This window comes from Chelonia mydas, chromosome 6, assembly GCF_015237465.2.
Source record: "Chelonia mydas isolate rCheMyd1 chromosome 6, rCheMyd1.pri.v2, whole genome shotgun sequence".
In the NCBI taxonomy this organism is placed as follows: Eukaryota; Metazoa; Chordata; order Testudines; family Cheloniidae; genus Chelonia; species Chelonia mydas.
The window spans coordinates 117446731-117473596 of record NC_051246.2 but is presented as its reverse complement, the minus strand read 5'-3'; the positions used below and the strand labels follow the sequence as shown (position 1 = coordinate 117473596).

Genomic DNA, 26866 nt, shown 5'->3' with positions numbered 1-26866 from the left:
TCCTAAGTGAGGGCTTTATAGGTTAAAAAAACCAATATGTTGAACTGAGGATAGTAACTGAAAAATTAGGGAAGGCAAAAATCCTTGGAGCACTGAGTGCCACTCCCTCCCTGGGTGGAAAAGTAGTTTTGTTTGTGCTTGTGAAATTCTAATTATACCACTTTACATGATTAAACAAAGCTAAAATTGCACTAACTTGCAGGTTTTGTTAAGTGAAGAGACGAGTGCCACTGCAGAGTTATAGTTTAATGTAACGATGTGTGTTTTGAGCTATAAACTGACAAACTGGGAAATTGCCCAAGTACTCCAGGACAAAATGGGGCCCACTGAAAAGCATAATAGGCAACCTGTTGCAAAGTAGTGCAGTGTTTTTAGTGATTTTCTGTTTTGGCTTGTGTCACAGCTTTAACTTTTCATATATCTTTTAATGAGAATTTAGCTTACCTCTATGATCTATAAATCCGATTGCATCAAATGATTACTTTCACTTTAAAATATCTGGGTGATTTTTTTTTTTTTAACAAAAGCCACTTGTTTGTTTCAGAGGTGGATTTTCATCTCTGTATAATGGAGTGTTTTTTTCAATGTTTGCTATTTAAGGTGCAAATAATGTTTTCTGTCTTTAATAGGTGAATGTCTATGTGCTGGGAAAAACTTTCCTTCTGCTGGCCAGAGAGCTCTGCATAAATGCTCCAGCTATAGGTATTTTTTTAAGAGTTGGCTTTCAGTACTTTACTATAGTTTCACGATTGCTCTTAGAAGGCCAAAAATTTGCACAGTACAGTATTAAAGGGGCACTTTAAAATGAAATTCATAGTCCAGGGATAAAATTTGACAGTTACTGAGGTGTAGAAGTCATCTTAAAATAGAGAACACAATAGTGGGGCTGCTGTTGAATGCATGTAAGCTTGACACTGTTTTCTTTTCCAGTAAAATGTCATTCACTACCTCTTAGTATAAGAATAGTGTAAGCCTTAATGAGAGTATGGACTGACATGAGAGAGAGATACTTATCTATAAGCTTGTACAGACTTGTCATATTTCAGTTCAACCAAATAAGACACAATATTAGGTTAAGTATTTGCTAAATTTACTGTGTTCAGCACCTGAAGCTGCTGATGTCAACACTTGAAATACAAGAGGATTTATGGAAAATGAGGAGCTTTGTTTTGAGAGAACGTTAGTAATCAGTTTGCTTCTACTATTATTTTGTTTTAAAAGTGGCGGTTGAAATAAGCACAGGTTATGTTGTATGAAAACAGTTTTTAATCTAACATATATTAAAATCTGCTTTTAGTAGTAGCAGCTCCAGACAGCAGTGTATGCATGTTACATTTCAGTACTTTGTCAAGCCTGGCAGACTCTGAGCCACAGAAAACCTTGCTAACGCCACTTAAAGGGATTGGTTCATAAGGGTATCGTGTGACTGTTACCCGCCTCTCTATTCTAGTATTTTTCTCTCTCCTGTATTTCCTCCAACTTAACATCTTTTAGTCTGCATTGAGGGACTGAGAGATTTTTTTTGTCATCAACAAACAGGCAACTTCAGTCTGTTTACAGCTAGCCCTTGAGGAGCACTTGAGAACATTGCTCTCCCTGGAAACTAAGCATCACCTGTCCAAATATTGAGTTCAGTGATCATGGAGTCTCGATAACATGTGACACCACACAGCTATAAGCCAAATCACTGGGCTAGTTCACTTGGCATATCTTAATACTAGATGAAAAGAATATTCTCCCTCTGATTTTTGCAGTGGAAATCTAGCTCCCTCAGTATTTTGCACTGCAGTTTCTAAAGACAGAACAGGAAGTCCTGTATTATCGTTTGTATTTTAATTGAATTGTCTTACAGGAGCCAGCAAATATTTGTCTGGAAAACAAGCAAGCTTTTAAACTAAATATTAGTGGTACTTTTTACACCAGGAAAAAAAAATCTCTAATCCTCGTTTTGTACTTTTTCCAAGGTCACTGCTACAAGGATGAGAAAAGGGTACTGCTTATAGTACACAGTAAATATTTTCAACTGCCTAATCTCGAATGATAGAAAAAGCTACTTCAGTCATTTTTGTAGTCTGTATCCTGGAATTAGCTCAACAGGTGTAAATATGTGATCAAGTACATTTGAGGGATTATTTTACCTGTCAGCTGTATGAGAAAAGCAAAGAGGGTGCTCTTGGTGTGCAGCCTGTTTAGGTGGCTTCCTCCCTCATCATCAGGAATTTTAAATGTACTATTTAAGATTTTTTTTACCAGACTGTGTGTCTCTCAAGCTAGCATCTGAATTTGGGCAGTTTAATTATTGATATTTCAGTTCTTTCCTCCTTCATTGGGTTTTTGTAGATTGTAAAGATTTTAAAGCTGCATTTATACATATATATATATAGCTGCATTTAAATGTGGCTTAGTACTGTAACTTTTACCAAATATACATAAAACTGAGTCATAAAGTTCTTACTTCATACATTGGTTTCGAATTATCCTAGTCCACACACAGTTTCTGAACCAATTTAACAAATCTGTTTTTAACTGTGTGTAGACAAGGGCCTAGACATTAGACCAGTCTGTTGCAACTTACTTGAAAATGGGACAGATGTCAGTTTAATCTAAAGCTTCCCTAACTCTACAAAGAGCAAATGCAGTAGCTGCAGAGAACTTAATCTGAATGAAATCTTGTAAGGTTTCAAATAAAAGCTTAGGATATTTTTTAAAATCAGCTTTACAGTCGCTCAAACCTTTCTGCTTTGTCACTGAAGTTTAAGAAAACTGTGCTTCCTTATACATCACCTCCGAGGTGGGAAGAAACTGTATAGTGTGCCTGTTTGTGGAGAGCTTTAGTGATCTTGCAAAGCAATCTCTATATTTGTGCTGATAGTTATGCCTTTTATAGACAAACTCAGTAGTCTGAGTGTTCTGTTTATCATTTTCTTAGGAGTCCCACCACTAAACTGTACTATAGATATATTAACATGGACACAAGTCATAAGATCAGCAATGATCAAGTACACAGGTTTTAGGGCAAGTAAAAATGTTTTATATTTCACAGATTCATAAACTGATCTAGTTTAGAACATCCTGCTTGAGTCAGCTGCAGTCTGCAAGTTAGTTATCTATATACAAAATAAATGCACATTACGTGCAGAATTTAACGTTTTTCTGCATGTTGCAGTTTTAATTAAGTCAAATATCTTATGAATAAATAAAATAAGATTAAATTCAAGAGCATTCCTTCACTTATTTTGATAGCCTGATGTAGTAGATAGGTAAGTAGCCTAACATTCCACACTGCTGTAGAGGTTTGTAGTAATCAAAAGAAATCCTTTAGTGTGAATAGCAGTACTGGAATACAGTCGAAGTAAAATGCATCATGCATAGAAAATGAGTTCAGGTATTTGTCCTCCTTGTACTCCAGTTCCGTTGGTACTATCAGAGGAGCACTGGAACTGGAATGTTACTTTTCCACATTGTACTTCAGTCATTCCCTCTTGCCCAAAATAACTAAGTTCATTGCCATCAAGAATGGCACTTACGTTGTAAAATGTGTCTTGCTCAACCTGCACAGGGTGTTCAAACCACACAGAGAAAGTATTACTGGATCCATCAGAAGTAAACTTTGTCAGATTTTGAGCAAGAACAACTCCTAGACGCTTAAGTTCAATTTTGACGCTGTATTCAGCTTTACCACAGCTTGACCCATACAAGCCTAGTCCTGCTATGAATATCCTTTTATCTACAGCAAATTGGATACTGTCACAGCGACCTCTGTACCTCCATTGGTTACTACGATATGCAGATGATTGAAATCGATGGCATCTTTGAGGTACAAGTCCTTTTCTTTTTGTCAGTGGAAATTCTAGCTTGGGTTTATTTGCAGCTGTATACCATAAGAATATATTATGTGTTTCCTCAAGGGTAAGGATGTCAGATTGAGCAGCTCCATTGGCAAACTCCTCCAAAGTCATAGTTGGAATTCGCACCAAATATAAAGCTTTTCCTAATACATTCCTCTTGTTCCTTGGTGTAACTGGTAGCCCTTGTCTTTTGCATTCAGCCTCTGCCCAATTAAGAACAGCCTCAAAAACTACCACCTCCTTAGTGTTTAGTGCTTCCCTGGTTACAATGATCTCTAGTGTCTGTTGATCAATTTCACAGAAGCCTTCTGACTTCAATGCCATTTCTGCTTGAGCATCAATTACTTCCCAGCAGCGCTGCGTCAATTCTGGCTCCTCAAAGAGTCTGCTCTGAGATAGCAGAACACAAGCATTTTTAGCCTCTAAACTAGTCTCCAGAAAATTGACGCAAGCCTTTGCTAAGGCTGGGACGATATACTTCTTGGCAGCATACAGAGTAGCCAGCACTGTGTCAGCTTCCAGGTCAATTTCATCACTATACATATACCTAAACAGAATAAAAAACAAGTATTTTTAAAAGCAATATAAGCCCTGAGAGATTAAGCTACAATTGTCATAACTGACAAGTAGCAATTTGTCATATTTGACATTTGTCAGCACATTTAATAAAGTGTAATAGCTGCATGTTCCTAGATGCTGTTTAAAAGATTTTAAAGATTTTTATAAACCACTTTTAGTCTCTCCACAGGATTTGTAGACTTGTAATGACCACTTACTTTAATAAGATTAGAAAGGCTGCAGGTTCCACATCTGGTATATGGATTTCAGATCTGACCTCTGCAAGATCACCATAAAACATAGCATAGAAGACAGAGCTACCAACTGCCAAAACATACTGTTAAAAAAAAAAAAAAAGACAAGTATGTCTTTAGTATGTAGCTGTAGTAATTAAACATACTAGCTGACAGAAGAGGTACTGGGGGAAACTTAAAAGCGTCAGTTCAAACAGAAATCCCTTAAACTGTCCCATTATAATTAATATAGATAAAGTTATTTATTTACTTTGGAGATAAGACAAAAATATCATAATTAGACAAGTTAACTCCACTACCCTAGCAGAAGGAAAAAATAATATCAGCTGCACAAACCTTGTGGGCAGGAACTTTCTTTGATGCCCCCAGGGGGCCTACGATAAAATGTACATCAGCCATAAGTTCGTTATTGAACATCAGTGCGTTCCTGAAAGTAACAGGAAGGGAGAAACCAAATTAGATTTGCCAAGTTTATCACCTGATGCCACAATGCGACCTAATGCTACATAAATTGAGTCCTGGTTTCAGTACGTGTCTACTCCTCCCCCTTGCTACAGCTGTGCAATGGGACACAGTGGGACACTTTCTCTCACTGTGGAGTCGGTGGTTGCACAAGTGAGTTGAGGGCAGAATGTGGCCAATATACAGATGCAGTACTTGAACTCCCCTGGCCTTAGGCTGCAGGGGGCCTGTGACTGCCACAACTTGCTGTTTTTTTGGCTTGGGGAGCCAGACTCTCTCTTCCCACCCAGTGTTGGGTGGCAGGGCCGCTCATTGCTAAACAACCCATGTTCCCTGCCTTTGGCACAGAAGGGGGATGCCATGGGACTGGCTCCTGCCCTATAGTTCTCCTGCAGGGTGGGGGGGCAAGGGCTGCCCAGGCTCTGACACTCTGGCCAGGCTGGCACTTACCTCTCCCGCAGGGTGGGGTGGAAGGACTGCCAGTTGGAGCTCTCCAAATTGTTGTTGTTCAGGTTTTGCAGTTGTGGTGGCGGCGGCGGCTGGGCACTCTGCTGAAGCTGAAGGGCGTTTTTCTTGCTATTGGCAGCAGCAGTGACGGTGGCAGCAGCAGCGTTATTACTGTTTGCAATATTGGTGTTAGCGCTGGCAGGGTAAAGCTCTGCAGCCATCTTCTTCTTCAGGGAGAGGGGCACTATCTCATAGCATGCTGGCACCTTGCTGTTTGACCTCACGCTCTTTTTGGACTTCTTTAAGGTCTCTGGAAGCAGAAGAAAGAAAGTCAAACACTTCATGATCCTGCCATTGAGGCAGCCATGGGGCAGTGGCATGAGCAAGAGGACAGCTATTCTAAAGTCAGGTCCCACTACCTGGATACTTATGATTTTAAACTGCAGCTTTTGCTCAAAAGCCCTGAGCACCTTTTCTGGGGAGCAGAACAGTGCCGTAATGAATGATGCCAGAGCTCACCTTTGCTTGAAGGTCCCAGCCTCAAGACCACAGGCAGGATTGCAAAGGAAGACCCCAGGAGGGATACAGGCAAAGTGTTTCCCCAAAAGGAGGAGCAGCAGAGTCAATCCATAAAGCCCCCAAGAGTTAAAGCCCAGCCAGTGCCGAGCTGCTGCCAACCACTGGATCTTCTTTGAAAGGCGACTCGGATCCTTCTTCCGGGCAAGGGTTAAACATCTGCAGAGAGAGCAGCAAGTTCCCAGCCCCAGTATTTAAACAAGGGCCGAACAAACCCTGCCTGCGGTTCCCAGTCCGCACCTTGTAATTCCTCCGCACGCGAGGGGAGGCGGATGCTGTAAATCCCGCCGCGCTGCCCGCGGAACAAAACTTTCCCAGATTCAGTCCTGCTCGGAGCAGATGCCCACGGGGCCGGTGTGAGGGTCCGTGCCTCGCGCAGCGCCCCTGCGTCTGAAAGGCCAGAGCCGCTGGGCGCGTCTCCGCGGCGCTCAGCGGGCGCCGCCGCCTCCCTGCGCGGTTGTGGTTCTGCAGCCAGCAGCGGGGCCGGGCGCCCGTGTCCTCACGCGTGTGCGCTGCCCCCTCCGTGTGTGTGTGTGTGTGTGTCGGCTTCCCTCCGCCTCCTGCCTCAAATAGCCAGCCGCGGCCCCGCGCGTCACGCCCGCCTGCTCCAATGGGGAGCGGCGGGGCCCGGGCCCCGGGCTCCCTCCCTTCCCAGACAATATGTCATTCTTCCGCGCTCCCTCCTACCCGCCAGCTCGCCCCCCCCACCCCAGCCGCTTGGGAAAATTACAGGGAGCCAAAATCCACCGCCCAGGAAAGGCTGCAGTGGAGCCAAATGTACTGATGCTCCAAATTCACCCCCAGAGGCGGGGGGAGCCTTACACTCGCAACCCCCCTCCCCCGGTGCAATGGGGACCTACCCCGCCAACTTCCCTCCAGCCCTCTGCAAAGTAAACCCAGCCCCACGGGCGATCCGCAGTCTGCGTTGAACTTCCCCGAGAGAGCCCCCAGCTCTGCAGCGTCCCCCCTTCCCGAGGGCAGCTCAGAGCTTGGCTTGACTCGGGCTTTGATGCTGAGCCAAGGTGAACCAGGAAGGCAGTAAACAGATGGGGGCAGAGCTGGCGATCGGAGCGACTTTTCTTCCTGAAAGCCTCCCTTCTCTCCCCCCTCCCCGCCGCCCGTGCACCTAGAGAGCCTGCGGGGCTGTTGTTTTCTTCCCGATCCCGGGCATTACTTGCAGCAGCAGAGCAAGTCTGACATGTTGCAGAGTGGGAGCCCCAGCAGGCACGGCAGAAATGCCACGCAGAGGCACAGCAGCGCTGCAGTTTGGGACTCAGCTGCTGCCCAGCTGCGGGGGAGCTCTGCAGAGACCCAGCCTGCCCCAGACCACGCAAAAAGTCGGGGTCACTGTACCTGCCGCCCTCACCAGGCGTCCCTCCGTCCACACCGAGCTGGGAAAGTTTGCACGGCAGGCTGCTCCGTGGAGTCAGAAGCCATGATTATGGAAATGGTTGGGAAGACGGGAGGGGGCTGGGTCTGAGATCCTGTTTCTGTGCAGCCAGTCGTTCCCAGCCGGACCGAGCGAGGGCGCCCCAAGGCCTTCTGCGGCCGCCTTTCGAGCAAAGCTGCTTGCTGTCAGGCCCTTTCTCCCTCCAGGGTTTGGACTTTTCGGAGCCGCAAGAGCACAGACAAAACATTAAGTTGTCCCGGTGGTAAAAGCAGTGAGGGATATTCAGGATGTAAGTGAGAACTGCAGCTGACACTTGGGCTACATTCCGAGTGCGTGGAAACTGGAGTTTCCTGCACACATCCAGACAGTGTAAGGGTGGGGTTGTAGCAGGAAAGGCAAGGGCTGGGCTTTATCTTAAACCCCCAGCTTGTTGGTTATTTTCCCAGCTACAACCCCATCCATCACCCTTCCACACCTGGGGTGTTACACTCCTGCTCCTGACTAGTCTCTGTTTACCAGTGTGTAACTTGCACCACTATTGCCTTCACCTCTGAGTTTGATTTCTAGCACTTCGCTGGATTATAGCTTTGCCACATTTTCTGTGGGGTTTTTTTGTGTGTGGGATGGTGGTGGTGATAAGAGGCGCAGTCATTTCTGAACAAGGCCTGTAATTAACCTCCTGAAGCACACTGTATTACAGTAACTGTTCACAGACCACACATTTATGCCTTCTCTGTTTTGTATGATCCAGCAATTCTTGCTTTCTGGCTCATAATGAGGATTTTGAAATTTTGTGGCCACCTCTTTTTTCACCCTGAAATTTATGTTATCTGTTTTGATGAGTACTGCTCAAAGCAGAGGTGTCATGACAAAGGTAGGATAGGAAGGAAGGATGGGGGGGGGGGAACTTTCTGAAGAGTGCACACTGTAGTAGCATAAATAAACATAACTAGTAGCTGATCCTGCAAGCTGTTTGGCTCAGAATGACCCCTGCAAATGCACGGTATTTCCCTGAAGTCAATAGGGCTCTGTATGGGAGCAGAGTTCTGCCAGCCTGGAGCAGTCTGTAGTATCTGCGCATTTATTTGGAATGAGTTAAAAAAAAATGCAGTATTTTACTTCTAACTTAACTTTTTAAAAATGTGTTGGCTTGTTTGCATCCAGTTAAGAAGTTGATTTTACACTCATTCTAGACCTACATTTAATTCTTATACTCTTAATACTGCATTACAGCCATTTGCAGTCTGCCGGTTGGTGGAGAGCTTCTTTTCAGTGTTTGTTTTTGTTTAAGTCATTTGCATTTACTACTTTTCAAGACTCTGATTGTTTTGCTAGTTTAAAAATGTAAATTAATAATGTGTAGCACAAACTAGTTTCTGTCAAATGATCTGTGGGCATGAATGTCGGCAGAATTTCCTGGAAAGCTACAATGCAAATGTTTGTCAGTTCATAGAAATTACAGCAAAAAAATGCTCTGAAGAATTTGAAGTAATAATAAATTCCTCCCCTCATTTGAGGCCTTGATTTTCTGGGGTGCTGAGTGGCCTCAGCTCCCACGTAAGTTGAGCCGTTTTGTATAAACCCTGCCAAGTGAACTTGTGAAGATTTTGGAATTGTCACCGTTACACATTTGGTGTTTTGGAATAATGTAAAATGGAAATTGGAAATGTAAAAAGCTAGAGAAATGAGTTTTCACTTTAAAGGGTCATTTTGTTTTGTTGAATTATGACTTAAACAGGTTTTTGTTAGAGTTTTTTTTAAAAATGAGACCATAGTTTTGAAAGACCTTTATAGTGGTGGTGGTGTGGTTTTTTTTTTTTTTTAACTGAAGGATTTGAAGGTAGATTTCCCTGGTATATTCTTTCAGACAATCCAGTTACTTTTTGGTGATAAACACCTTAGAATACATTGTTAGATAGACATCCCTGATGTTAGATGTGATATGGATGATGATTGGAGAACAGTGGGAATTATTCTGTTTCTTTACTAATTGCCTTTGGGAGTTAATATTTCTATTGTTTTATTTATAATCATGTTTACTAGTTGATTCCATTTTGTAATTTCAAAATTCTTTGGGAGAAATACGTATGTCTCGAAGTTTTTGATTTAAAGTAAAATATGCAGACTTTTAAATGGAAAGGCTGGAGGTGTGTAGTGCAATCCTGGTAATTGGAAATGGCAACAGGATATCCATTGTTTGAACTTAGTAGTAAAATGTAACTGGTTTGATTAATTGCAAATCTGTAAGACTATTTAAATGAATGTTTTCAGCAGAAATGCTCTACCATCTTTATCAGTTAAAGTGCCCAAATGGGGAATCAGCTAAGGAAATTGAGTTGAGTATAAAGTTAACAATTTACCATACCCCATAGATTTTGGGTCAAGTGATAAGAGGCTGCCAGGAAATGAGAAAATGATGCCCCAGAAAAAAGAGTAAACAAGTATAGAGCATAGCTTTTAAAAGATTCTATTTGATAAACTAGAAGCTGGTTTAGGTAAAGCAACCACCCCTACAGACAGCTTTTTGCTGTTCTATTAGTCTATAGCTGATAACACCAAAATTTGAAATTACCTTATACACAGAGGGGCAGATACTTATTTGGTGTAAATTATCTTAGTTCCGTTGAAGTCAATGACATTTTACACCAGCTGAAGTTCTGTTCTGGTGTGCCTGATAAACAGCTTTTTCTATTGCTGGAGTATGAATCGGTGACTATGGAATTTTGATTAAGGAACTGTAGCTGGTTAAATTTGGAGATACGTGTAGACTTTTGGTAGTAATATTTTATTTATAAACAGATTAATTATGTTTCAAAGGGTAATAATTTACAGTTAGGTACAGAGACACATAAGTTAGTATACATGTTGCTGTACCGGTGAATGTTAAAAAGTTTGGATCTAAATTATCCCCCAATCCTGCAAATGCTTGAGTTAACACATGTGCGGAGTCACCCATTAATGTCCATAATATGCATAAAGTTAGGCACATGTACCAGTCTTTGCAGAACAGTGGCCTAAGAGTATATGTGGAATACACCATGAGGATACTTTAAAAATGTTTAACTGTAAAGCAAAAAAGGATTAGTGTTTTAGCTGTTAATTGGTACAGAGATTAAAAAGGTGTTTCTAAAGAATAACCAGGTCAAAGGATCCAGTCTCCAAAAAAAAAAAAAAAAAGGCATTGTTGTAGGAGTTTTCTGTTTCTGAGATACATAGCAAATCAACCATGGAATGTCTGTGGTACACTTGTTCAGGGTGCATGTTTCAAAAGCTAAAAGTCAAGATTAGAAATAATTGTATTTTATTGTGTTGCAGATCCATGTTTATATATTCCTCGTTTTGCGCACATGCTAGAATTTGGAGAAAAGAACCAGAAGGTATCAATGACAGCTCTAAGATTATTACAGAGGATGAAAAGAGACTGGATGCACACAGGACGCCGACCATCGGGGCTCTGTGGAGCAGGTATCTAAAATCTTGTGTCAATTGTTCAGCGCACAAAGTGCCAATCTGATTTGCTATATAAAAAGGCTCTGTTTGGGGTTTAGTCATCAGATGGTGACTTTTCGTCTCTTAGCTGAGAAGTTATTGGATACCCGTTGCTCTTATGGCCTAAATGTGCAGAGCCATGTTCAAATCCAGCAACTTCTTCATCCAAAGCATTTCCAAAATTCAACCTTTTATTTCTGTCCATGGTGCTAAGACTTTTGTTCCAGGCCCTCATGTTCTTGCAGCTTGTTTACTCTACCCTCCTCTCGGTATCCATATCACTCACTCTAATATGTGCAAAATATAGTTGCTAAGATCATCATCCTTCCCTGTTGCTCTGCCCATGTCACTCCTCGTTCCCATTTGAAATCCCTCTACTGGCTCTGCAAATTCAAGCTTTTTGTCCTCACCTTTGAACCTACCCCTCCTGTCTTAATCACTTTTATTCCCCATTGCTTAGTCCCCATCTCCTCTAACTTGCCAGTGATACTAACTTTGACCTCCCATTTCTCCTCTTTTCCCACAAATATCTATATGCATTCTTTTATGCTGCCCCTCATGCATGAAGTGCCCTCCCTGAACTAATCACGCTTCTCTGCAAGAGACCCATTTGTGCTCTAATACCTACAAAAAATCCAGCAACTTAGGTTAAGTTGAGTCAGGGATAGCTGATACGATGAGGCTATCAAGAAGCTAGTTTGATTACATAGGCTATCTCAACACTTTACATTATTTGCAAATTTTAAGTGTGTACATATGTAAAAGAAAAGGTTTTTTTGCAATAACGCAGAACACACAGATAACCCATGTGACCACACAATCTTCTTGGTACCCTCACCCTCTCTCTCACTGTTTGTGACACTTAGTTTTGTATCTTGTTTCAAATCTGAGTGTAAACTTGTTGGGACTGGGACCATGACTTCCTCTGCATTGGTATATCATTTAATACCATGGAGTCCCGATTCCATGAGCCTTTGGGTACTATTGAAATACAAATAGTAATAATAGGAAATAATCTTTTACTGGGACTGACAACTACCTAGATGGAATCTATATCTTATTTTTGGCTTCTGGTAAAGGTTCTAGGAGAGCAATTTATTGATGAAGATCAGATTGCTACTGAAAAAAATTACATTTTTTTGTGTATGGAACAATTCTATATTCTTGTGTTGTATTTGAGTAGCTCACTTTGGCTGCCAAATCCAACTAAAGCATAGAATTTTACAGAACCCAGTTTGCTGGCTTAATTTTATTGAATGGGAAGCAAAGTTTGTACAATTCAACTTAATCACCTGAATTCAAGCGTACAGCTGAACATCAGCATTTGCTGTTCTTTAACTGAAGTTGAGAGCAGAGATAGAGTGTACTTGCATGGCTCAGTGTTTTCTTCTTTCTTTTTCTTTGCTCTGCTTAAATATCTTTGTCACTGACTTTCTCTGCTCATTCTCTAGCTCTTCTAGTGGCAGCAAGAATGCATGATTTCCGACGTACTGTTAAAGAGGTTATCAGAGTGGTCAAGGTTTGTGAGTCTACGTTAAGGAAAAGGTCAGTGGAGTTTTATTGTTCTAATCTTTTATTTAAGATACTGAAGAGTAGTAAGTTCTTGTGTGTGCATGTGCTTGTGGGCAGGTGAGAGAGAAATGGATTATTTTTCTTTTTAGAAATTCCAGGAACTATGAAAGTAAAAACTTGGTTTGCTGGTCAACTTTAAGTAACATTTCTTAGTATTTACATAGCATTTTCTAATTCTGGGTCCTCAAAGTGCTTTACAAAGGTGGGTAAGAAGCATTATCCCCATTTTACGACTGGGAAAATTGAGGCAGAGTTAAGTGACTTGCGCAACATCACACAAGATTTAAGTGGCGGAAATGTCAGCAAGATTCTTAACTGTGCAGGTGGAGTAAATGGTTGATCTGCAAAGCTGCGAATGCTGTGGGTTTACTGCATTAACCCAGTATTTAGTCCCTAGTGTATCTTGTATTTTTGTAACTGATAACACACCACTTCACGAAATTTGTAAAATTTTCTGTAGAGTCATGCGCTTTTAGTAGTACAGTGATGATAAAATAGAGCTATGTCCTGAACATAATAAAAATCAAGCTTGTAAAACAAGATGACAATTTAATGTAAGGTCCCAAGTGCTTGTGACCAGAACCTGAACATGGAAATTTCCCATGTACCTTTTTGTCTTTTAATTTTGAAGACACTATTCTTTAAAAGTATTTTTGGATTCTTCATATCAAGGTAAAGAATTGGAAATCAAAATACTAAAAGAAGGACACACACTAAAGAAGACCTAGTAATTGCTTGCATTTTTCATTAATGAGTAAACAAAAAATGAGTACAACTGGAAGATTACTAGAGAGTTCTAACTTTTTTCCCATGAATTCAGTAAAAAGTAACCAAATTGTGAAATATTCTCCCATTCTTCTTTGAGTAGTGTACCTATGGGTGCTCCGTGTTTGGATATGCCTGTGCCTGTGAGCTCTTGATTGGAGATTCTCATCAGCAGCGTCTGTGGGTCCGTGCCTGTGTCCTGGATGCCCACGTGCTCTGACACACGGGTAGATAAAGAGGGGCAAATCCACTGCCACTCCAGTTCGTTCTGAACCGCCTGGGGCTTGAGATGGAGCGTCTCAGTGTCCGCTTGTGGTAGCCACGTGGCTGGCTACTCCTCTTGCTTACATTTTATTTTTTCTTAGTATTTTCTTTATTTGTGTTTGTTTACAGTTAATTTAGGACAGTCAGTGCTTTTGGGGGGGCATGTCTTCCTCCCCCCCCACCTTTTTTTTGGTCACCCACTTCGGACCTTCTTGGACCTTGATCCCTAGCCTTGAGTATGGGTTATGCCCAAGACCTCAGACTCCAAACCCTGTCAGACCTCCCACGTTCCCACCAAATGTAAGATCTCCTTAGGATTTAAAAGCAGACCTGGGAAATTCAGAGAGGACAGAATTAAACCCCTGTACATTGGAGTGGCCTCCTGCCTTCGATTCTTTGATAAGCAAAGATTCTGGGGGCCTTATGGGACTGTCAAAACCTTAGAAGAGGAAAAGACCCAACTTCCCAGAATGGGACAAGAACAGGGGAAAGTCATCCCTGCAGCCTGGATCTCAGGCAACCTCATGTCCTAGTAAGGATGCTGCCGTTGCTCCTGTTCCTTCCGGTACCAACTGTGGCACCGACCAAGAAGTTGCACACTGAGAAATCCTCCAGAGTGGTGCTGTTTTTGACATTGGACTCAGTGCCTTCGAAGCATAGAGACTAGAACCAAGCCAAGAGTTTCTCTACAGTTCAGAGCAGCCAATTTCCAAGCCCTTATGGCAAAGTATAACTTGCTGTAGCTCACGAAAGCTCATGCTCAAATAAATTGGTTAGTCTCTAAGGTGCCACAAGTACTCCTTTTTGCGAATACAGACTAACACGGCTGTTACTCTGAAACTTCACAAACTATTTACATCTTTTATTGATCACCTGCCTCAGGATTAGAAGGCGCAATTTCAGGCCCTTATTACAGAATTCAGACAGTTGCCAAAGCATCTCTTCAACTGTTGCTCGATGCCACCAACAAGGCCGCACATGCCGTGGCTACAGATGGGAATCATCTTTCCCAAGCTGGATGATTGGCACCTGAAAGGACATTCGTTCCTCAAGGTTCAGACTGCAAACATGAAAGCCCTATCTCTATTTCATTCACTGAGTCTCCGCTTAACATGGAAAAGTCTACCCTCTCACCCATTGAGTATATAGACTTCATCGAGGTCGCTCTGGATTCCTTCACTGCCAGAACCTATTTACCCAGGGACATATTTGTCACCATGTCCAACCTTGTTATAAAAATGTAATAGAGTCCACAAACCACAGTAAATACTTGCCTACAACTTTCAGGTCACATGGCATCTTATACATTTGTGACACCCAATGTATAAGACTACATTCTCTGTGTCTGGTTTCAGAGTAGCAGCCGTGTTAGTCTATTCGCAAAAAGAAAAGGAGTACTTGTGGCACCTTAGAGACTAACAAATTTATTTGAGCATAAGCTTTTGTGAGCTACATCTCACTTCATCGGATGCATTCAGTGGAAAATACAGTGGGGAGATTTATATTCATAGAGAACATGAAACAATGGGTGTTACCATACACACTGTAAGGAGAGTGATCACTTAAGGTGAGCTATTACCAGCAGGAGAGCGGGGGTGGGGGGGACCTTTTGTAGTGATAATCAAGGTGGGCCATTTCCAGCAGTTGACAAGAACGTCTGAGGAACGGGTGGGGGTGGGGATAAACATGGGGAAATAGTTTTACTTTGTGTAATGACCCATCCACTCCCAGTCTCTATTCAAGCCTAAGTTAATTGTATCCAGTTTGCAAATTAATTCCAATTCAGCAGTCTGTTTTTGAAGTTTTTTTGTTGAAGTATTGCCACTTTTAGGTCTGTAATCGAGTGACCAGAGAGATTGAAGTGTTCTCCGACTGGTTTTTGAATGCTATAATTCTCTGTGTCTCTGAGCCTAGTTCAAAACAGTCTGCTTCCCCAACACAGTCTGTCCAAATGGGTTTCTGTACCCCAGTGGGCCTCAGAGTCTCTCCTTGTCCTTTCATGATTGAGAAGGACCTGGAGTGGTGGTGGGTTCTCCTCCCTCTCCCCCCGCAATATTACCCTCAAGTCAGAACATGCAGGCGCAGACCTGTAGACACTGCTGTTGAAAATCTCCAAGCAAGAGCACACGGCGGTGTGTGCATCCTGACGTGGAGTACCCATTGGGGGATACATCTTGAAGAACCCCAGTTGCTGTACAAGTTAAGTAACCTCTCCTTTTTTTTTTGTTTCAGTAGGTAAATTTGTCTATCTCCAATATTACCAAAATTTTGTTAAATTTTGTCTTCGGAGGAAATTTTTTACCCAGTGATCAGCAATAGAGCATCTAGGTGCAACTAATTAATTAGATATTAAGTACTAGTTTCAAATGTAGTTCACTTTTCAGTTGTGAAAAATAGTTGTGGTACAATTCCTAATCTTCAAAATGGGAATGATGATATTTCCGTAACTTACAGGGTTGTTATGAGGATAAATTCATTGTTTGTGAGATGCTTGTATGCTATGATGATGGGGATATATCAATACTAACATTACTTTGCTGTCTGGTCAATGGGCATGTTCTTTAATACACATTTTATAATTCATGATTTCTGCGCTTTATAATATACTTTTAAGATCATATATTTAAGTGTTAATTTTTATTAAGAGTAATAATAAGCATAGTAAATTGCAGTTGGAAGTAAATTTAATGTTGACCAGTTTAAGTGAAGAAGTCTTGTTGTAAAATTCATGCTTTGAAATGTTTACTCAAGTCATACACATCAGCTAAAATGACAGCGTTATTTACTTTGACAAGGTAAATGTGACAGCTGAATATTTTCAGGGAGCTATAATTACAACTGTATTTATCATGAATCTATAAAACTTGATTGATGTTTTTGAAATAAGAGCACATTATATGGTATTTAGCTAAGGCAAATAAAAAATCCCTTTGAATAAGTGTTTCTGTAGCCAAGGTTTTTTTTGTTCCTTTCAAGAATTAGAATCTTGAAATATCATTAAATGGAAGTGTCTGAATTAATAAGTACTTGCTTCACATACTTAAATATCTTTCTCATATGAAGTAGAGTTTTATTTATTTTTAATTATTACTGTTTCTGTGCTGTATTGTATTAAGAACTGTTATCGCTTTGTGTAGATGGGAATGGGACTAGTTGTAGGTACTAATAGACAATGTTAAAATATCATCTGTACTGCTGAGTACAGTGCTGAAAATTCTTAAACCAAACTACAAATTGTAGTCAAAGTTATTAAAAATAATAATAGTATTTCTGAGCCTCCTGATTGTGCCTTACTATTTGAGTTATTCTTCCAATTTGTTAAACTGCTGCTGAAGGGTGGATTTGCTCCTGGATTATGCCAGTGTCTGTGGCAGAAAATGTGCCTTGAAGGGGTTGGATCAGGACAATGTGCTCTCAACTCTGTCACTGTGGTTGGTGTTACATGGTCATGAAAGTGGGCAGTGTGGTTTGGGGAGATGGTGTGGTCAAGGCACCTGGGTGAGATGCCCATTCAGTGTAAATCATGGCAGTTTTCTACCTATGGAGCCACTGCTATAGGTTATAGCTGTCCTCCTTCCCTGGGAGATAAATCCTAATCCTCTGTAGCACAACTGCCTCTGACAGTGCAGGCTGGGTCAGTTTACCCTCTTCTCTGGGGACTGGGGTGTATTGGGCCCTACTTATTAGCCTTAGGGCCAATTAATCTGCCAATGCTATTTATCAGAACAGTAGTTCTCAGCAGGAGGCTCACAGATATGTGACATTAATGGGTATTAAGTAATTCAGCTTCTCCTTGCAGAATTGTTCATCTGATCATAAAAAGAAACCCATTTTGCAAGGTAAAAGCAACAAAACATAATGGTGACACAACAGAGCCTGTCACTTGCATTTAAAATAAGAGATCTTAATTACTTTCAACTTGTATGTTTGGTTTAAAACCATTTTCTTTTTCTTTTGGCAGAGCTTCAGTAAATAACCTTAACAATCACTTCACAAGGCCTTGTAGCTTTGTAATTTGAGGCACAGAATTCAAAAGTACAACTCATCCTAATTGTTGAAACAAAATGTATTAAATATTTATAAATGCACTGAAAATTCTATCTGTTTCATCGCCAATCTAATTGGAATAATATTGATTTATATATTACTTCATAGGTTCAAAGCACTGTACAAATATTAACTAGTCAATTTTTTATTTTCTCTATCAGTTTTGATGATACAAAAGAATTGGCTTTTAAATTCCTCAATATTTTTGTTTATCCCTTACATTTATGTCTTTAGATAATGCACCTGTCTCCACTATCTCCTTTTTTCTTCAGTCAATATTTTCCCCCTTGTTTATCCATTTATTCACCTGTTGCATATTGCTAAATGCTAACTTGTAATCTCTTTGGAGCAGCGACACAGTGTTTGTCCAGTATCTAGTACAACAGGGCCCTGATCCCTGTTTGAAGATCTGAGGCAGTTTCTTCAATGGAAATAAATACATCTTATTTTTAAACTTCAGTACAGTAGTGAAACATCACTTAGAGGAAAGAGGAACGTTACACCAGAATTGTTTCAAAGCATTTGCAGTGTATGGATTGCAGTTTGTTAGAGAGAACCTCTCTACTTACAGCAAAATTTTTCTGTTGACCAACCCCCTCTCCCCACACTCCACACTCCACTCCCCCCCCCCCCCCCCCCCCCCATAAACAAATCCCAAACCATCATTACCAAAAGCTTCTGCTGTTATAGATCTGGCTGAAATCATCGGAAGAAAAAATTGATAAATTGGTCCCTATGCTTGCACTATGGACTCTGAAAGTTTCTCCAACCCAAGGCTGCTTGGGTAACTTTTTGGAAAAGAAGTATTCCATACATAGCGTGTATAAATCTGTGTTGATTGCAGCTGCCCCTATTTTCAGTGCAACAGTGTGTAGCTCATATAGACTTTAGGTCCAAGCATGCAGCATTCCATCTTGATCCGAATGTCTTCTGCCACCAGAGGTAGAGAGGTGAGCAGTTTGATATGTAGGAGTAATACCAGGATGTGAGAGGACCAGAGATGCCTGCATAGCTAGGGAGGTGGTCACAAGGTTAGAAGTTCCATAATGTTGAATGCTGTACTAAGGTCAAGAATATTGAGGGAGAAGATATTAAGTCTATTAAGATCAAGGAGAATGAGGGAGAAGGCAATGACTCCATTGAGAAGTGTTTGTTTGTGCTGTGGGCAGAGTGAAACCCACACTAAAATTGTGTGAAAGGTAATTGGAGAGATGACTTTCTCAAGCATTTTGAGAAAGGGAAGGTTAAGGGAGGTACAATCATATGTCAGAGTCAATTGAGGTTCTTTCAAGGAGATGTCGTTTGGAAGGTGACTTTTAGAAAACTGGGAGAGAGATCGGAAGAAGAGGAGTTGTTGATAGTGGTGGTAGTCCACATCCTTCTCCTGCATCATCAGCCATAGAGAGTCACCAACAACTGCTTTGCTAAATTAAGAAGTCGAATTCGAAAATACTTAATGCCCCCCAAATGTGTATGAAAATAATTTCAAAGTGGTTTATAAGTGGATGAATCACTTCTAAAAAATCTTCTAAATCCTCTGGACTAACTTCCAGCTTGGCTGTCCTTCCCGTGCCATGCAGTACCTTAGTAGTTGGGTTGTCTGTTTCTGTTTTCATGGGAAAAAGTTACCATTTTTTGTGGGTCCAATTTCATGTGTAACATTAAATTTAAACCTACTTCCTACAAAACTAGTAACAAATTACCAGTACATTTCAATATTTTAATTTCTCACTTACATACATATACAGCATAAAAAAAACAACCTATGTCATCAAGTCTCAAAGTCTGTGTCTGCAGCCTTGGGTTTGCACTATGGTGCTAAAAATAGCCATGTGTAGATGGGCTCTGAAACCCAGCCTCCTCCCTGTGCTTCAGAGCTGGAATGTCTGCATGGCTATTTTTAACACCATAGCGCAAGCCCAAGTCTGTAGACACAGGGTCGTCTTTGTTTTTTTTGTTTTGTTTTTGCAGCGTAGATGTACCTATAGAGTTTAAGGCTAGAGAGGACCACTAGATGATCTAGTCTGACCTCCTGTATATCATGGGCCACTGAACCCCCCCCCCCTCCCCCCCCGCCCCCGGCCAATCCTCACCAAACCCCAAGTATTTCAGCTTTCTGGAGATTAAGGGTATGTCTAAACAACAGTCGGGAGAGCAAGTCTCAGCATGGGGAGACAGACGCATGCTCGCTCTGCTCTAACTAGTGCACTTAAAAATAGCAGCGTGGAGGAGAAGCGGGGATGCGGCGCGCTCAGGGAAGGAGGAAGAGGTGAGGTGGGCGGGGAGCTTGGCTGCTGGTGGGTGCAGAGCACCCACCAGTTTTTCCCCATGGGTGCTCCAGACCCGGAGCACCCATGGAGTCAGCGCCTATGAGTGGGTCAGGTGGGTTTGCACTTGGGTGGCCAGCTCCAACTGCTGCCTGTGCTGCCCGTGGCCATCCTGCTGCGTGGAGCACACTAACTTGAGCAGAACTAGCAGGTGTCTGTCTACCCACGGTGCGAACCATGTTCCTCGCTGCTGTGTAAACATGCCCTAAACCATAGGCAGAGAACAGGCTGAATCAAGGTGCACTGATGCCCAAAGCCTCTGTAATGCCAGGGAAATTATTTTAGTGAGATATACCTAGATGCTTCCTTACACCACTAGCAGTACAACACTCCTTGTTTACGGTCTTTGATATCTTCTGTACAATAATTACAATTTATGAATGCTGTCTTGGCCCTGATGCTGCAAACAGTTCCCTAAGTGCTTGACTTTCTGCAGCTGAGTAGTTCCCTTAATGTAAGGTTAGGCTGTATTTCTATTCTTTTCATGGAAATCATATAGCATATTCAAAGGGCAACCATTAAATTTCATAAGTGTATTTTAATTTCCAATATTAACAACGCAATCAATGTAATAAGATTCCAGGATTGCCACTCTGAAGTCTAGAATGTCTGTTGAGTCAGTGTGAAGTGATGGAAACAGCTGCAAGCATGGCTGAGAGCTCTTTCTGTTTAGAATGTCACCAGGTTCAGTCATCGCTGGGGTTTGCAGTCTGTCTAATTTTTAAGTTCTGAGACACTCTGATTTTATGAAATACACTTGTGCGGTAGCATGGCTTTCAGCTACTAGTGTTTTATAAAGTGCTTGAAACATTTCAGTTCTTGAAGTTACAAATTCCTTTTTTAAAAAAAAAGTTTGTTGGGACTTTTACATTGAAATTCCAAGAATCCAAAGGATAATTTGTGAAGTCAATGGGATTACCACGTGTATTAAGTTAAGCACCGGTGTAAGTGTTTGCAGGGCTTTAAAGTTTACGATTAACAACTGCATAAGTGTTAGAGCTTATAAGTATAAGCACATGTACAGGCATATACCTTTTCAAGGTGCTAATTTTTTAATACTTACTAATGATATATTCACAAATATATATTTTAAAAAATATATGATCATCATAGTCTCAAGCCTGTGAAATATTAGACCATTGTTGTCTTTAATAATAATAAAATATAGTATATTAGTTTATTACATAAGTAGTAGCGTGTAAAGTGTGTAACCATTTCTCTGATATCTGTATTCAGTGCCTCTACAAAGTGGGGTGTATGTATGATATCGATGCATATATTGTGTGTGCATTTAAAAAAAGGATGATAATGTAAAAATAGACTGATTTATTTAGCAAACACCTTGTAATCATGTCTACGCAATCTATTGTATCACCTCTGTGCCAACTTGAAGTCTGAACCTGCCTCATGCTACTGAATACAATACTATGGGTCAACAATTCTGAAGGAAGCTCAGACAATAAATGATGGGGCACATATATTAATATTCTGAGACTTTACTAAAAGGCAAATCAGTTGACTAACTCTTCAGATTCTACAGATAGCCTCTCAAGTCAATCTGTTGCTCAAAATGTTAGTAATGATATTTCAACTTACAATTAATATTATATGGATGTGCAAAAATATTATTTAGAATTTTGAATTACTGTGTTAAATATTTCTTTGTAAAAAGAGATCATACAAATAGTAATTAAGCATCTCTGTATACCACGTAACTTACAATGCAGTTTTCCTTTGGTATCTGATATAATATTCTGAACTCTGATTTGCATCCGATGAAGTGAGCTGTAGCTCACGAAAGCTTATGCTCAAATAAATTGGTTAGTCTCTAAGGTGCCACAAGTCCTCCTTTCCTTTTTGCGAATGCAGACTAACACGGCTGTTACTCTGAAATCTGATTCCTATGTAACTCTTTCTCTTTTTGTTTGTTATGCACTAAAATACCCTTTAAAACATTTTAAAAAGACAAGTTGTAATAGACAACATAAAATAAAATGTTAAAAGTACATATCCTGTGTATGCATCTTTAAAATTTTCCCTCCAGAACCACAACGCTTTGTTCTTCTTTCCAAAGCTCCACCATTGCTACTCCAATGTGCCTTTCTTCCACGCTGTTCGCTCCCCAGAATTGGAGTCGGGCTTTTGTGTATGTGTAGGCAGTCAGTCAGTTGGTCGTGTATTAGTTCTGGAAATGTCTAAAAAAATGTTTATGGCCCTCTTCAGTCCTTGATGGCAGCTTCAACTGATCCCCCCTCCTCTTTGGGGAATTGGTGGGAGGAGTCTCATGGCCTTTCCTACCTTGTACATTCTGTCCCTCTCAGATTTTGCATTTCCTGGAACTCTCAAAAGTGTTTGTAGTCTGTACTTTAAAAGCCCTTGAAAATTTGGTTTTCAGTGAGTGAATAGAAAAACTGGATTGCTAAGTGAGCAGCACTTGGGCATCCCCATCCTTCCTAGCTGTAGGTAGGGCTAAGAAATCCCCTGTGGAAGGTGTGCATAGGTGAAAAAATTTCAGTGCCCATAGCTGCGTGATGGCTGCCTTGGTTTCCTTCAGACTTGCCTTGTTTTTTATACTCCAGTAAGATCCACAAACCAAACCAAGTCTCAATAAAATTCCGCTGTTGTAGAGCTGTGCGCAACATTTCTGAACTGAACACAGAGGGAAAGTATATTTTTGTACATATGTGGATTGGACAAAAACAGTGGAACAGATTTTGCTGTATCTTTTCCGGGGGGATAAAAGTATATGTGGGGGATGCCTGTTGGCACAGACCAAACTCTGGACAATTTTGGCCCCAAAGGAATTTGTTTTGAGATGGTTTGTCCTAAACCATTTAAAAAAAAGGGGGGGGGGGGCTGTTTTATTGGAAGTTGCATTTCAGCCTTAACTCTAGTGGTTGCTACCGCTTCTGCTACAAATAGAAAATAGTTGTCTGCCAAATTTCAGTTTTTAATGCCTTTTTTGACTTGGTGTCAAGACAAATAATATCTTAATTTGTACATCTATTTATTTTCCCTTTACACATAGCTTAAAACTGGCCACTCTGATTTAATTTTTCTTTAGATGAAAAGTGAAAACAAAATGAAAGTGAGATATAGTTTTATGTAGAATTTTATCTAAGAAATAAATTTTATTATGACAATTTCATACACCCTTGAAATTTAACATGCAACAGTTAAGGTTGCATCAGTATTTCTTAACTGCAAAACTAATGCTGTCACGTGTTTTGCAGTATGGACTACGGTGTTTAGCAATTTGTGAACTTGATGGCTTATGTCAAACACTGACCAATTTGGTGAAAGGCTGATATCTTGTACATAATTTAAACAATGTATAATGGTGAGATATTTCAAGCAGGTAGTTAAGGAAAGTAGTTACACTACTTTTTAGCTATATATAAATAAGTATGTGTACATGCATGTGTGTGATATATAATATCTCCCTCTCTCTCTCACTACACATTCTCTGAAGACCTGATGCTGCAAGTCCCATACAGGTGCAGGGTGCACCCATGTGGAACTGCTTGCAAGATTGGGCCTCAGGTAGCAACCGAATTTGGGCAGGAACCAGGTGTATTTGTGTTTTGCACAGTACTTTGTTCAGTGGGGTCTGGTCCTGATTGTGGCGTCTGGACACTAATATAATAAGTATTTAGTATATGAATTTATGAACACTGTTCAGGCTGTGATAGAAAGGGTCATGTATAAGTGTTAACTACAAGAGGATGGCTGATCTTGTGGATAAGGCACTGGACTAAGACTTGGGAGGTATGGGAGCCGTTTCTGTGCTGCCTATCTGTGGCCTTGGGCAAGGCATTTAATCTCTCTGTGCCTCAGTTCCATCTGTCAAATGGGGGTAATAATACTTCCTTTTTACCACCCTTTGCCTCTTTCCTACTTAGATTGTTAGCTCTTTGGCACAGGGACTGTCTCATGTTCTTTGTACAGTGCCTAGAACAATGGGGCTATGGGGGCTACAAGTAATATAAATAAGAATAATGCATAGAGGCATTGTGGTCTAGTGCTCTGTGTCCTTTGACAAACCACTTAGCCAGAGCTGTCTGGAAAAATGGAATTACCGTCCCGTGAAACATTTTCAGGTTTCGGAAGAACGTTCATCCCAGTTCAGGACAAAAAGTGAAAAGCTGGACATTTTTCTTTGAACAAATTCTGAAAAATTCCATTTCAGGAGAACTGAAACAATATTTTTTGGCTTCCTGGCTGCCCATGTGGAAGGCACTTGTGAGTGGGAGAAAATGAAACTGACAAGAGCCTTCCTGGTGATCAGCTGGGGAGCTATCATTTTGCATTCCCAAAGTAAATGTTTCCAAAAGGAACATCAAATTTCTTTGGCAAAATTTGAAATTTTCGAATGGAGAATTTCAATCTTGTGAAAAGGGCATTTTCGGCCCCCCGAAAATCATTCTACCAGCTCTACGCTTTACTGCTGTCTCATTTTCTCCATCTGCAGAAAGTAGAGTAGTACTTAACCACCAAATGTTGAGATTGGTGGATGAAAATGCAACAGATTGGTCCTACGTAATTTCTTTTCTTTTGAAAGATTTCAGAGAGATTCTGTATTCTTAACATAGTAACTTTTAAAATGGAACCACTGAACAAGTGCTAATTATATTATTACTGTTTACTGTATATATTTACAAGTATTCATGTGTGTCATTTATTCAATGAACAAATGACCCCTTTTCTCCATTTCAGTCCATTGTCTTCTGTTTGGGAAGATGGGTTGTTTCAAAACTGATGAAATTATATTATTTGTAGACCTGCTTTGTGTAAATTAACAGTAATGTTAATATACTAAGAATAATTTTAAGCTTATTCCTATGCTATAATGATAAATACATATTTTAGTTTGGAAATTTGGTGAATTTTTATTAGGATTAATAACCCTGATTTAAGTCAGCCAGAAAGTAGGCATTTATTTCTCCATGTGGTTTTTCCAGTTTATCACCTAGAGTGATTGTGCTGTTCCAGTCCAGAGCAATAGTCCCTCTAATTTTTTACGTCCATGTGCAGAATGAATTTTGTTATGTGCACCAATATGGAGGTGATATGTGGTGGGGGTGGGGCCGAGGGGTTTGGAGTGTGGGAGGGGGCTCAGGGTTAGGGTGCGGGGTGCGTGAGGGCTCTGTCTGGGGGTGCGGGCTCTGGGATGGTGCTGGGGATGAGGGGTTTGGGGTGTGGCAGGGGGCTCAGGGCTGGGAAAGAGGGTTTGGGTATGGGGGGATGAGGGCTCTGTCTGGGAGTGCAGGCTCTGGGGTGGGGCTGGGGATGAGGGGTGCAGGGTGTGGGAGGGGGCTCAGGGCTGAGGGTTAGGGCATGGGGGGTAAGGGCTCCAGCTAGGGCTGAAGGCTCTGGGGTGGGGCTGGGGATGAAGGGTTCAGGGTGCGGGAGGGTGCTCAGAGCTGGGACAGAGGGTTGGGGTGTGGGGGATGCAGGCTCTGGGGTGGGGCAATGGATATGGGGCTTGGTGTGCAGACTGTCTCAAGGCTGCGGCAGGGAGAGAGGATTCTCCTCAGCCCTCTCTTGCCGCAGCAGTCTGGGGCCAGGGAAGAGGTGCCTCTCCCCGCCGGAGCTGGGGGAGAGGCGCTTCTCCCCACCTGCGTGGCCCTTGATAGCCTGCTGCGCAGCCGCAGAGCTTAGAGGGAACTTAGGTCCAGAATCTCTCCTTGACAAAAACTTACTGTTTCTTACATACTGTATCTAATCAAAAGGCAGTTTTGTCATGTATATGAATATTTATTTAGGAACAGATGAGACCATCAAAATCATTTTGATTTTTGTGTAGCCTAGTGGATAGGGCACTGGATTGGGACTCAGTAGACCTGGGTTCTAGTCCCAGTTCTGCCACTGATCTGCTGGGTGACTTGGGGCAAGTTATTTCACCTTCCTGTGCCTCAGTTTTATTATCTGTAGAATGGGGATAATTATATTTATCTCCTTTGAAAAGTGCTGTATAAGAGCTGGGTGGTATTATTTTTTGTATTTTATTTATTTATTTTATGATCTATTTATTTGTTTGAACCATAGTCTCTTGAGATGACACGCTTAATCTTTAATTTAGCAGTTTGTCAACTTTTGTAAAACTGCTTGTTTAAAAAAGAATGTTCTAAAAGATACCACAATAAAATATTGTGTATTTTAATTTTATGTATATATGTTAGGCTTACAGAGTTTGAAGATACACCAACGAGTCAGCTAACTATAGATGAATTTATGAAGATTGACTTGGAAGAGGAGTGCGATCCTCCTTCATTTACTGCTGGTCAAAGAAAATTAAAGATACAGGAGGTGAATTCTATCAATACTTTGTATTTGGAGCTGCTTGTGGTTCTGTCTCTGTTTTCATCTTTGGACTTGATAGTGTGCCGTGCCATGACTGACCAATTTAACCTTAGCTATTCCTGCTTCTACCACCATATTCTCATGGGGAGGGTGGGAGGCATAGGTGGTGGCATCCACAAACAAACTTATATTTTTTTCTGTACTGGCTGGGAGATAGCCACACATTAAAACCAACAGGAGTACTTGTGGCACCTGAGAGACTAACTCATTTATTTGAGCATAAGCTTTCGTGGGCTACAGCTCACTTCATCGGATGCATAGAATGGAACATATACACACATACAGAGAACGTGAAAGCTTATGCTCAAACAAATTGGTTAGTCTCTAATACTAACACAGCTGCTACTCTGAAACCTGACATTAAAACCAGCCACGTATTAAAAGGTGCGGTAAGATTTCTTCCACACCATTTTCACTAACTCCTCCAGAGAATCAGACTCATCCAGATTCCTGTCAATAGTAGCCATAAAAGTCTCCTGTTGAGGGCCCAAACCATATCTGCAG

At 41.1% G+C, this 26866-nt stretch overlaps 2 protein-coding genes across 9 annotated transcripts in view; one reads left to right on the top strand and one right to left on the bottom strand.

Annotated features, from left to right (window-relative positions):
- The window catches only part of BRF1 (BRF1 RNA polymerase III transcription initiation factor subunit), a 229372-nt gene that overhangs the window by 95877 nt on the left and 106629 nt on the right, over positions 1-26866 (top strand). For 5 of the 6 annotated variants that reach the window (XM_043547875.1, XM_043547877.1, XM_037901089.2 and 2 more), the window contains 4 exons: positions 630-702; positions 10851-11000; positions 12476-12569; positions 26182-26308. In XM_043547875.1, coding sequence (XP_043403810.1) covers positions 630-702; positions 10851-11000; positions 12476-12569; positions 26182-26308 — 444 coding nt within the window. The remainder of the gene's footprint in view (positions 1-629; positions 703-10850; positions 11001-12475; positions 12570-26181; positions 26309-26866) is intronic. The other variant, XM_043547878.1, reaches the window with a different exon arrangement.
- On the bottom strand, positions 3009-7650 carry BTBD6 (BTB domain containing 6). Of its 3 annotated transcripts, XM_043547879.1 has the most exons (6): positions 7499-7634; positions 6089-6304; positions 5573-5879; positions 4997-5087; positions 4625-4743; positions 3009-4395 (listed from the first exon to the last, which is right to left on the bottom strand). In XM_043547879.1, the coding sequence occupies exons 3-6, from the start codon at positions 5788-5790 to the stop codon at positions 3363-3365; spliced, it is 1461 nt and encodes a 486-aa protein (XP_043403814.1). In that variant the 5' UTR covers positions 5791-5879; positions 6089-6304; positions 7499-7634; the 3' UTR covers positions 3009-3362. The 3 variants fall into 3 exon arrangements, with proteins under 3 accessions (XP_043403814.1, XP_043403815.1, XP_007068058.1); XM_043547880.1 differs by lacking the exon at positions 6089-6304 and having other exon boundaries at positions 7499-7650; XM_007067996.4 differs by having other exon boundaries at positions 5573-6304.

Excerpts from the sequence above, each read along its gene's own strand:
- BTBD6 (XM_007067996.4), bottom strand. The coding sequence starts at position 5,949 with ATGCCACTGCCCCATGGCTGCCTCAATGGCAGGATCATGAAGTGTTTG. Across the intron at positions 5,088-5,572 it reads CACCCCACCCTGCGGGAGAG|GAACGCACTGATGTTCAATA; the intron begins GTAAGTGCCAGC and ends TGTTACTTTCAG. Across the intron at positions 4,744-4,996 it reads AGAAAGTTCCTGCCCACAAG|TATGTTTTGGCAGTTGGTAG; the intron begins GTTTGTGCAGCT and ends TTTTTTTAACAG.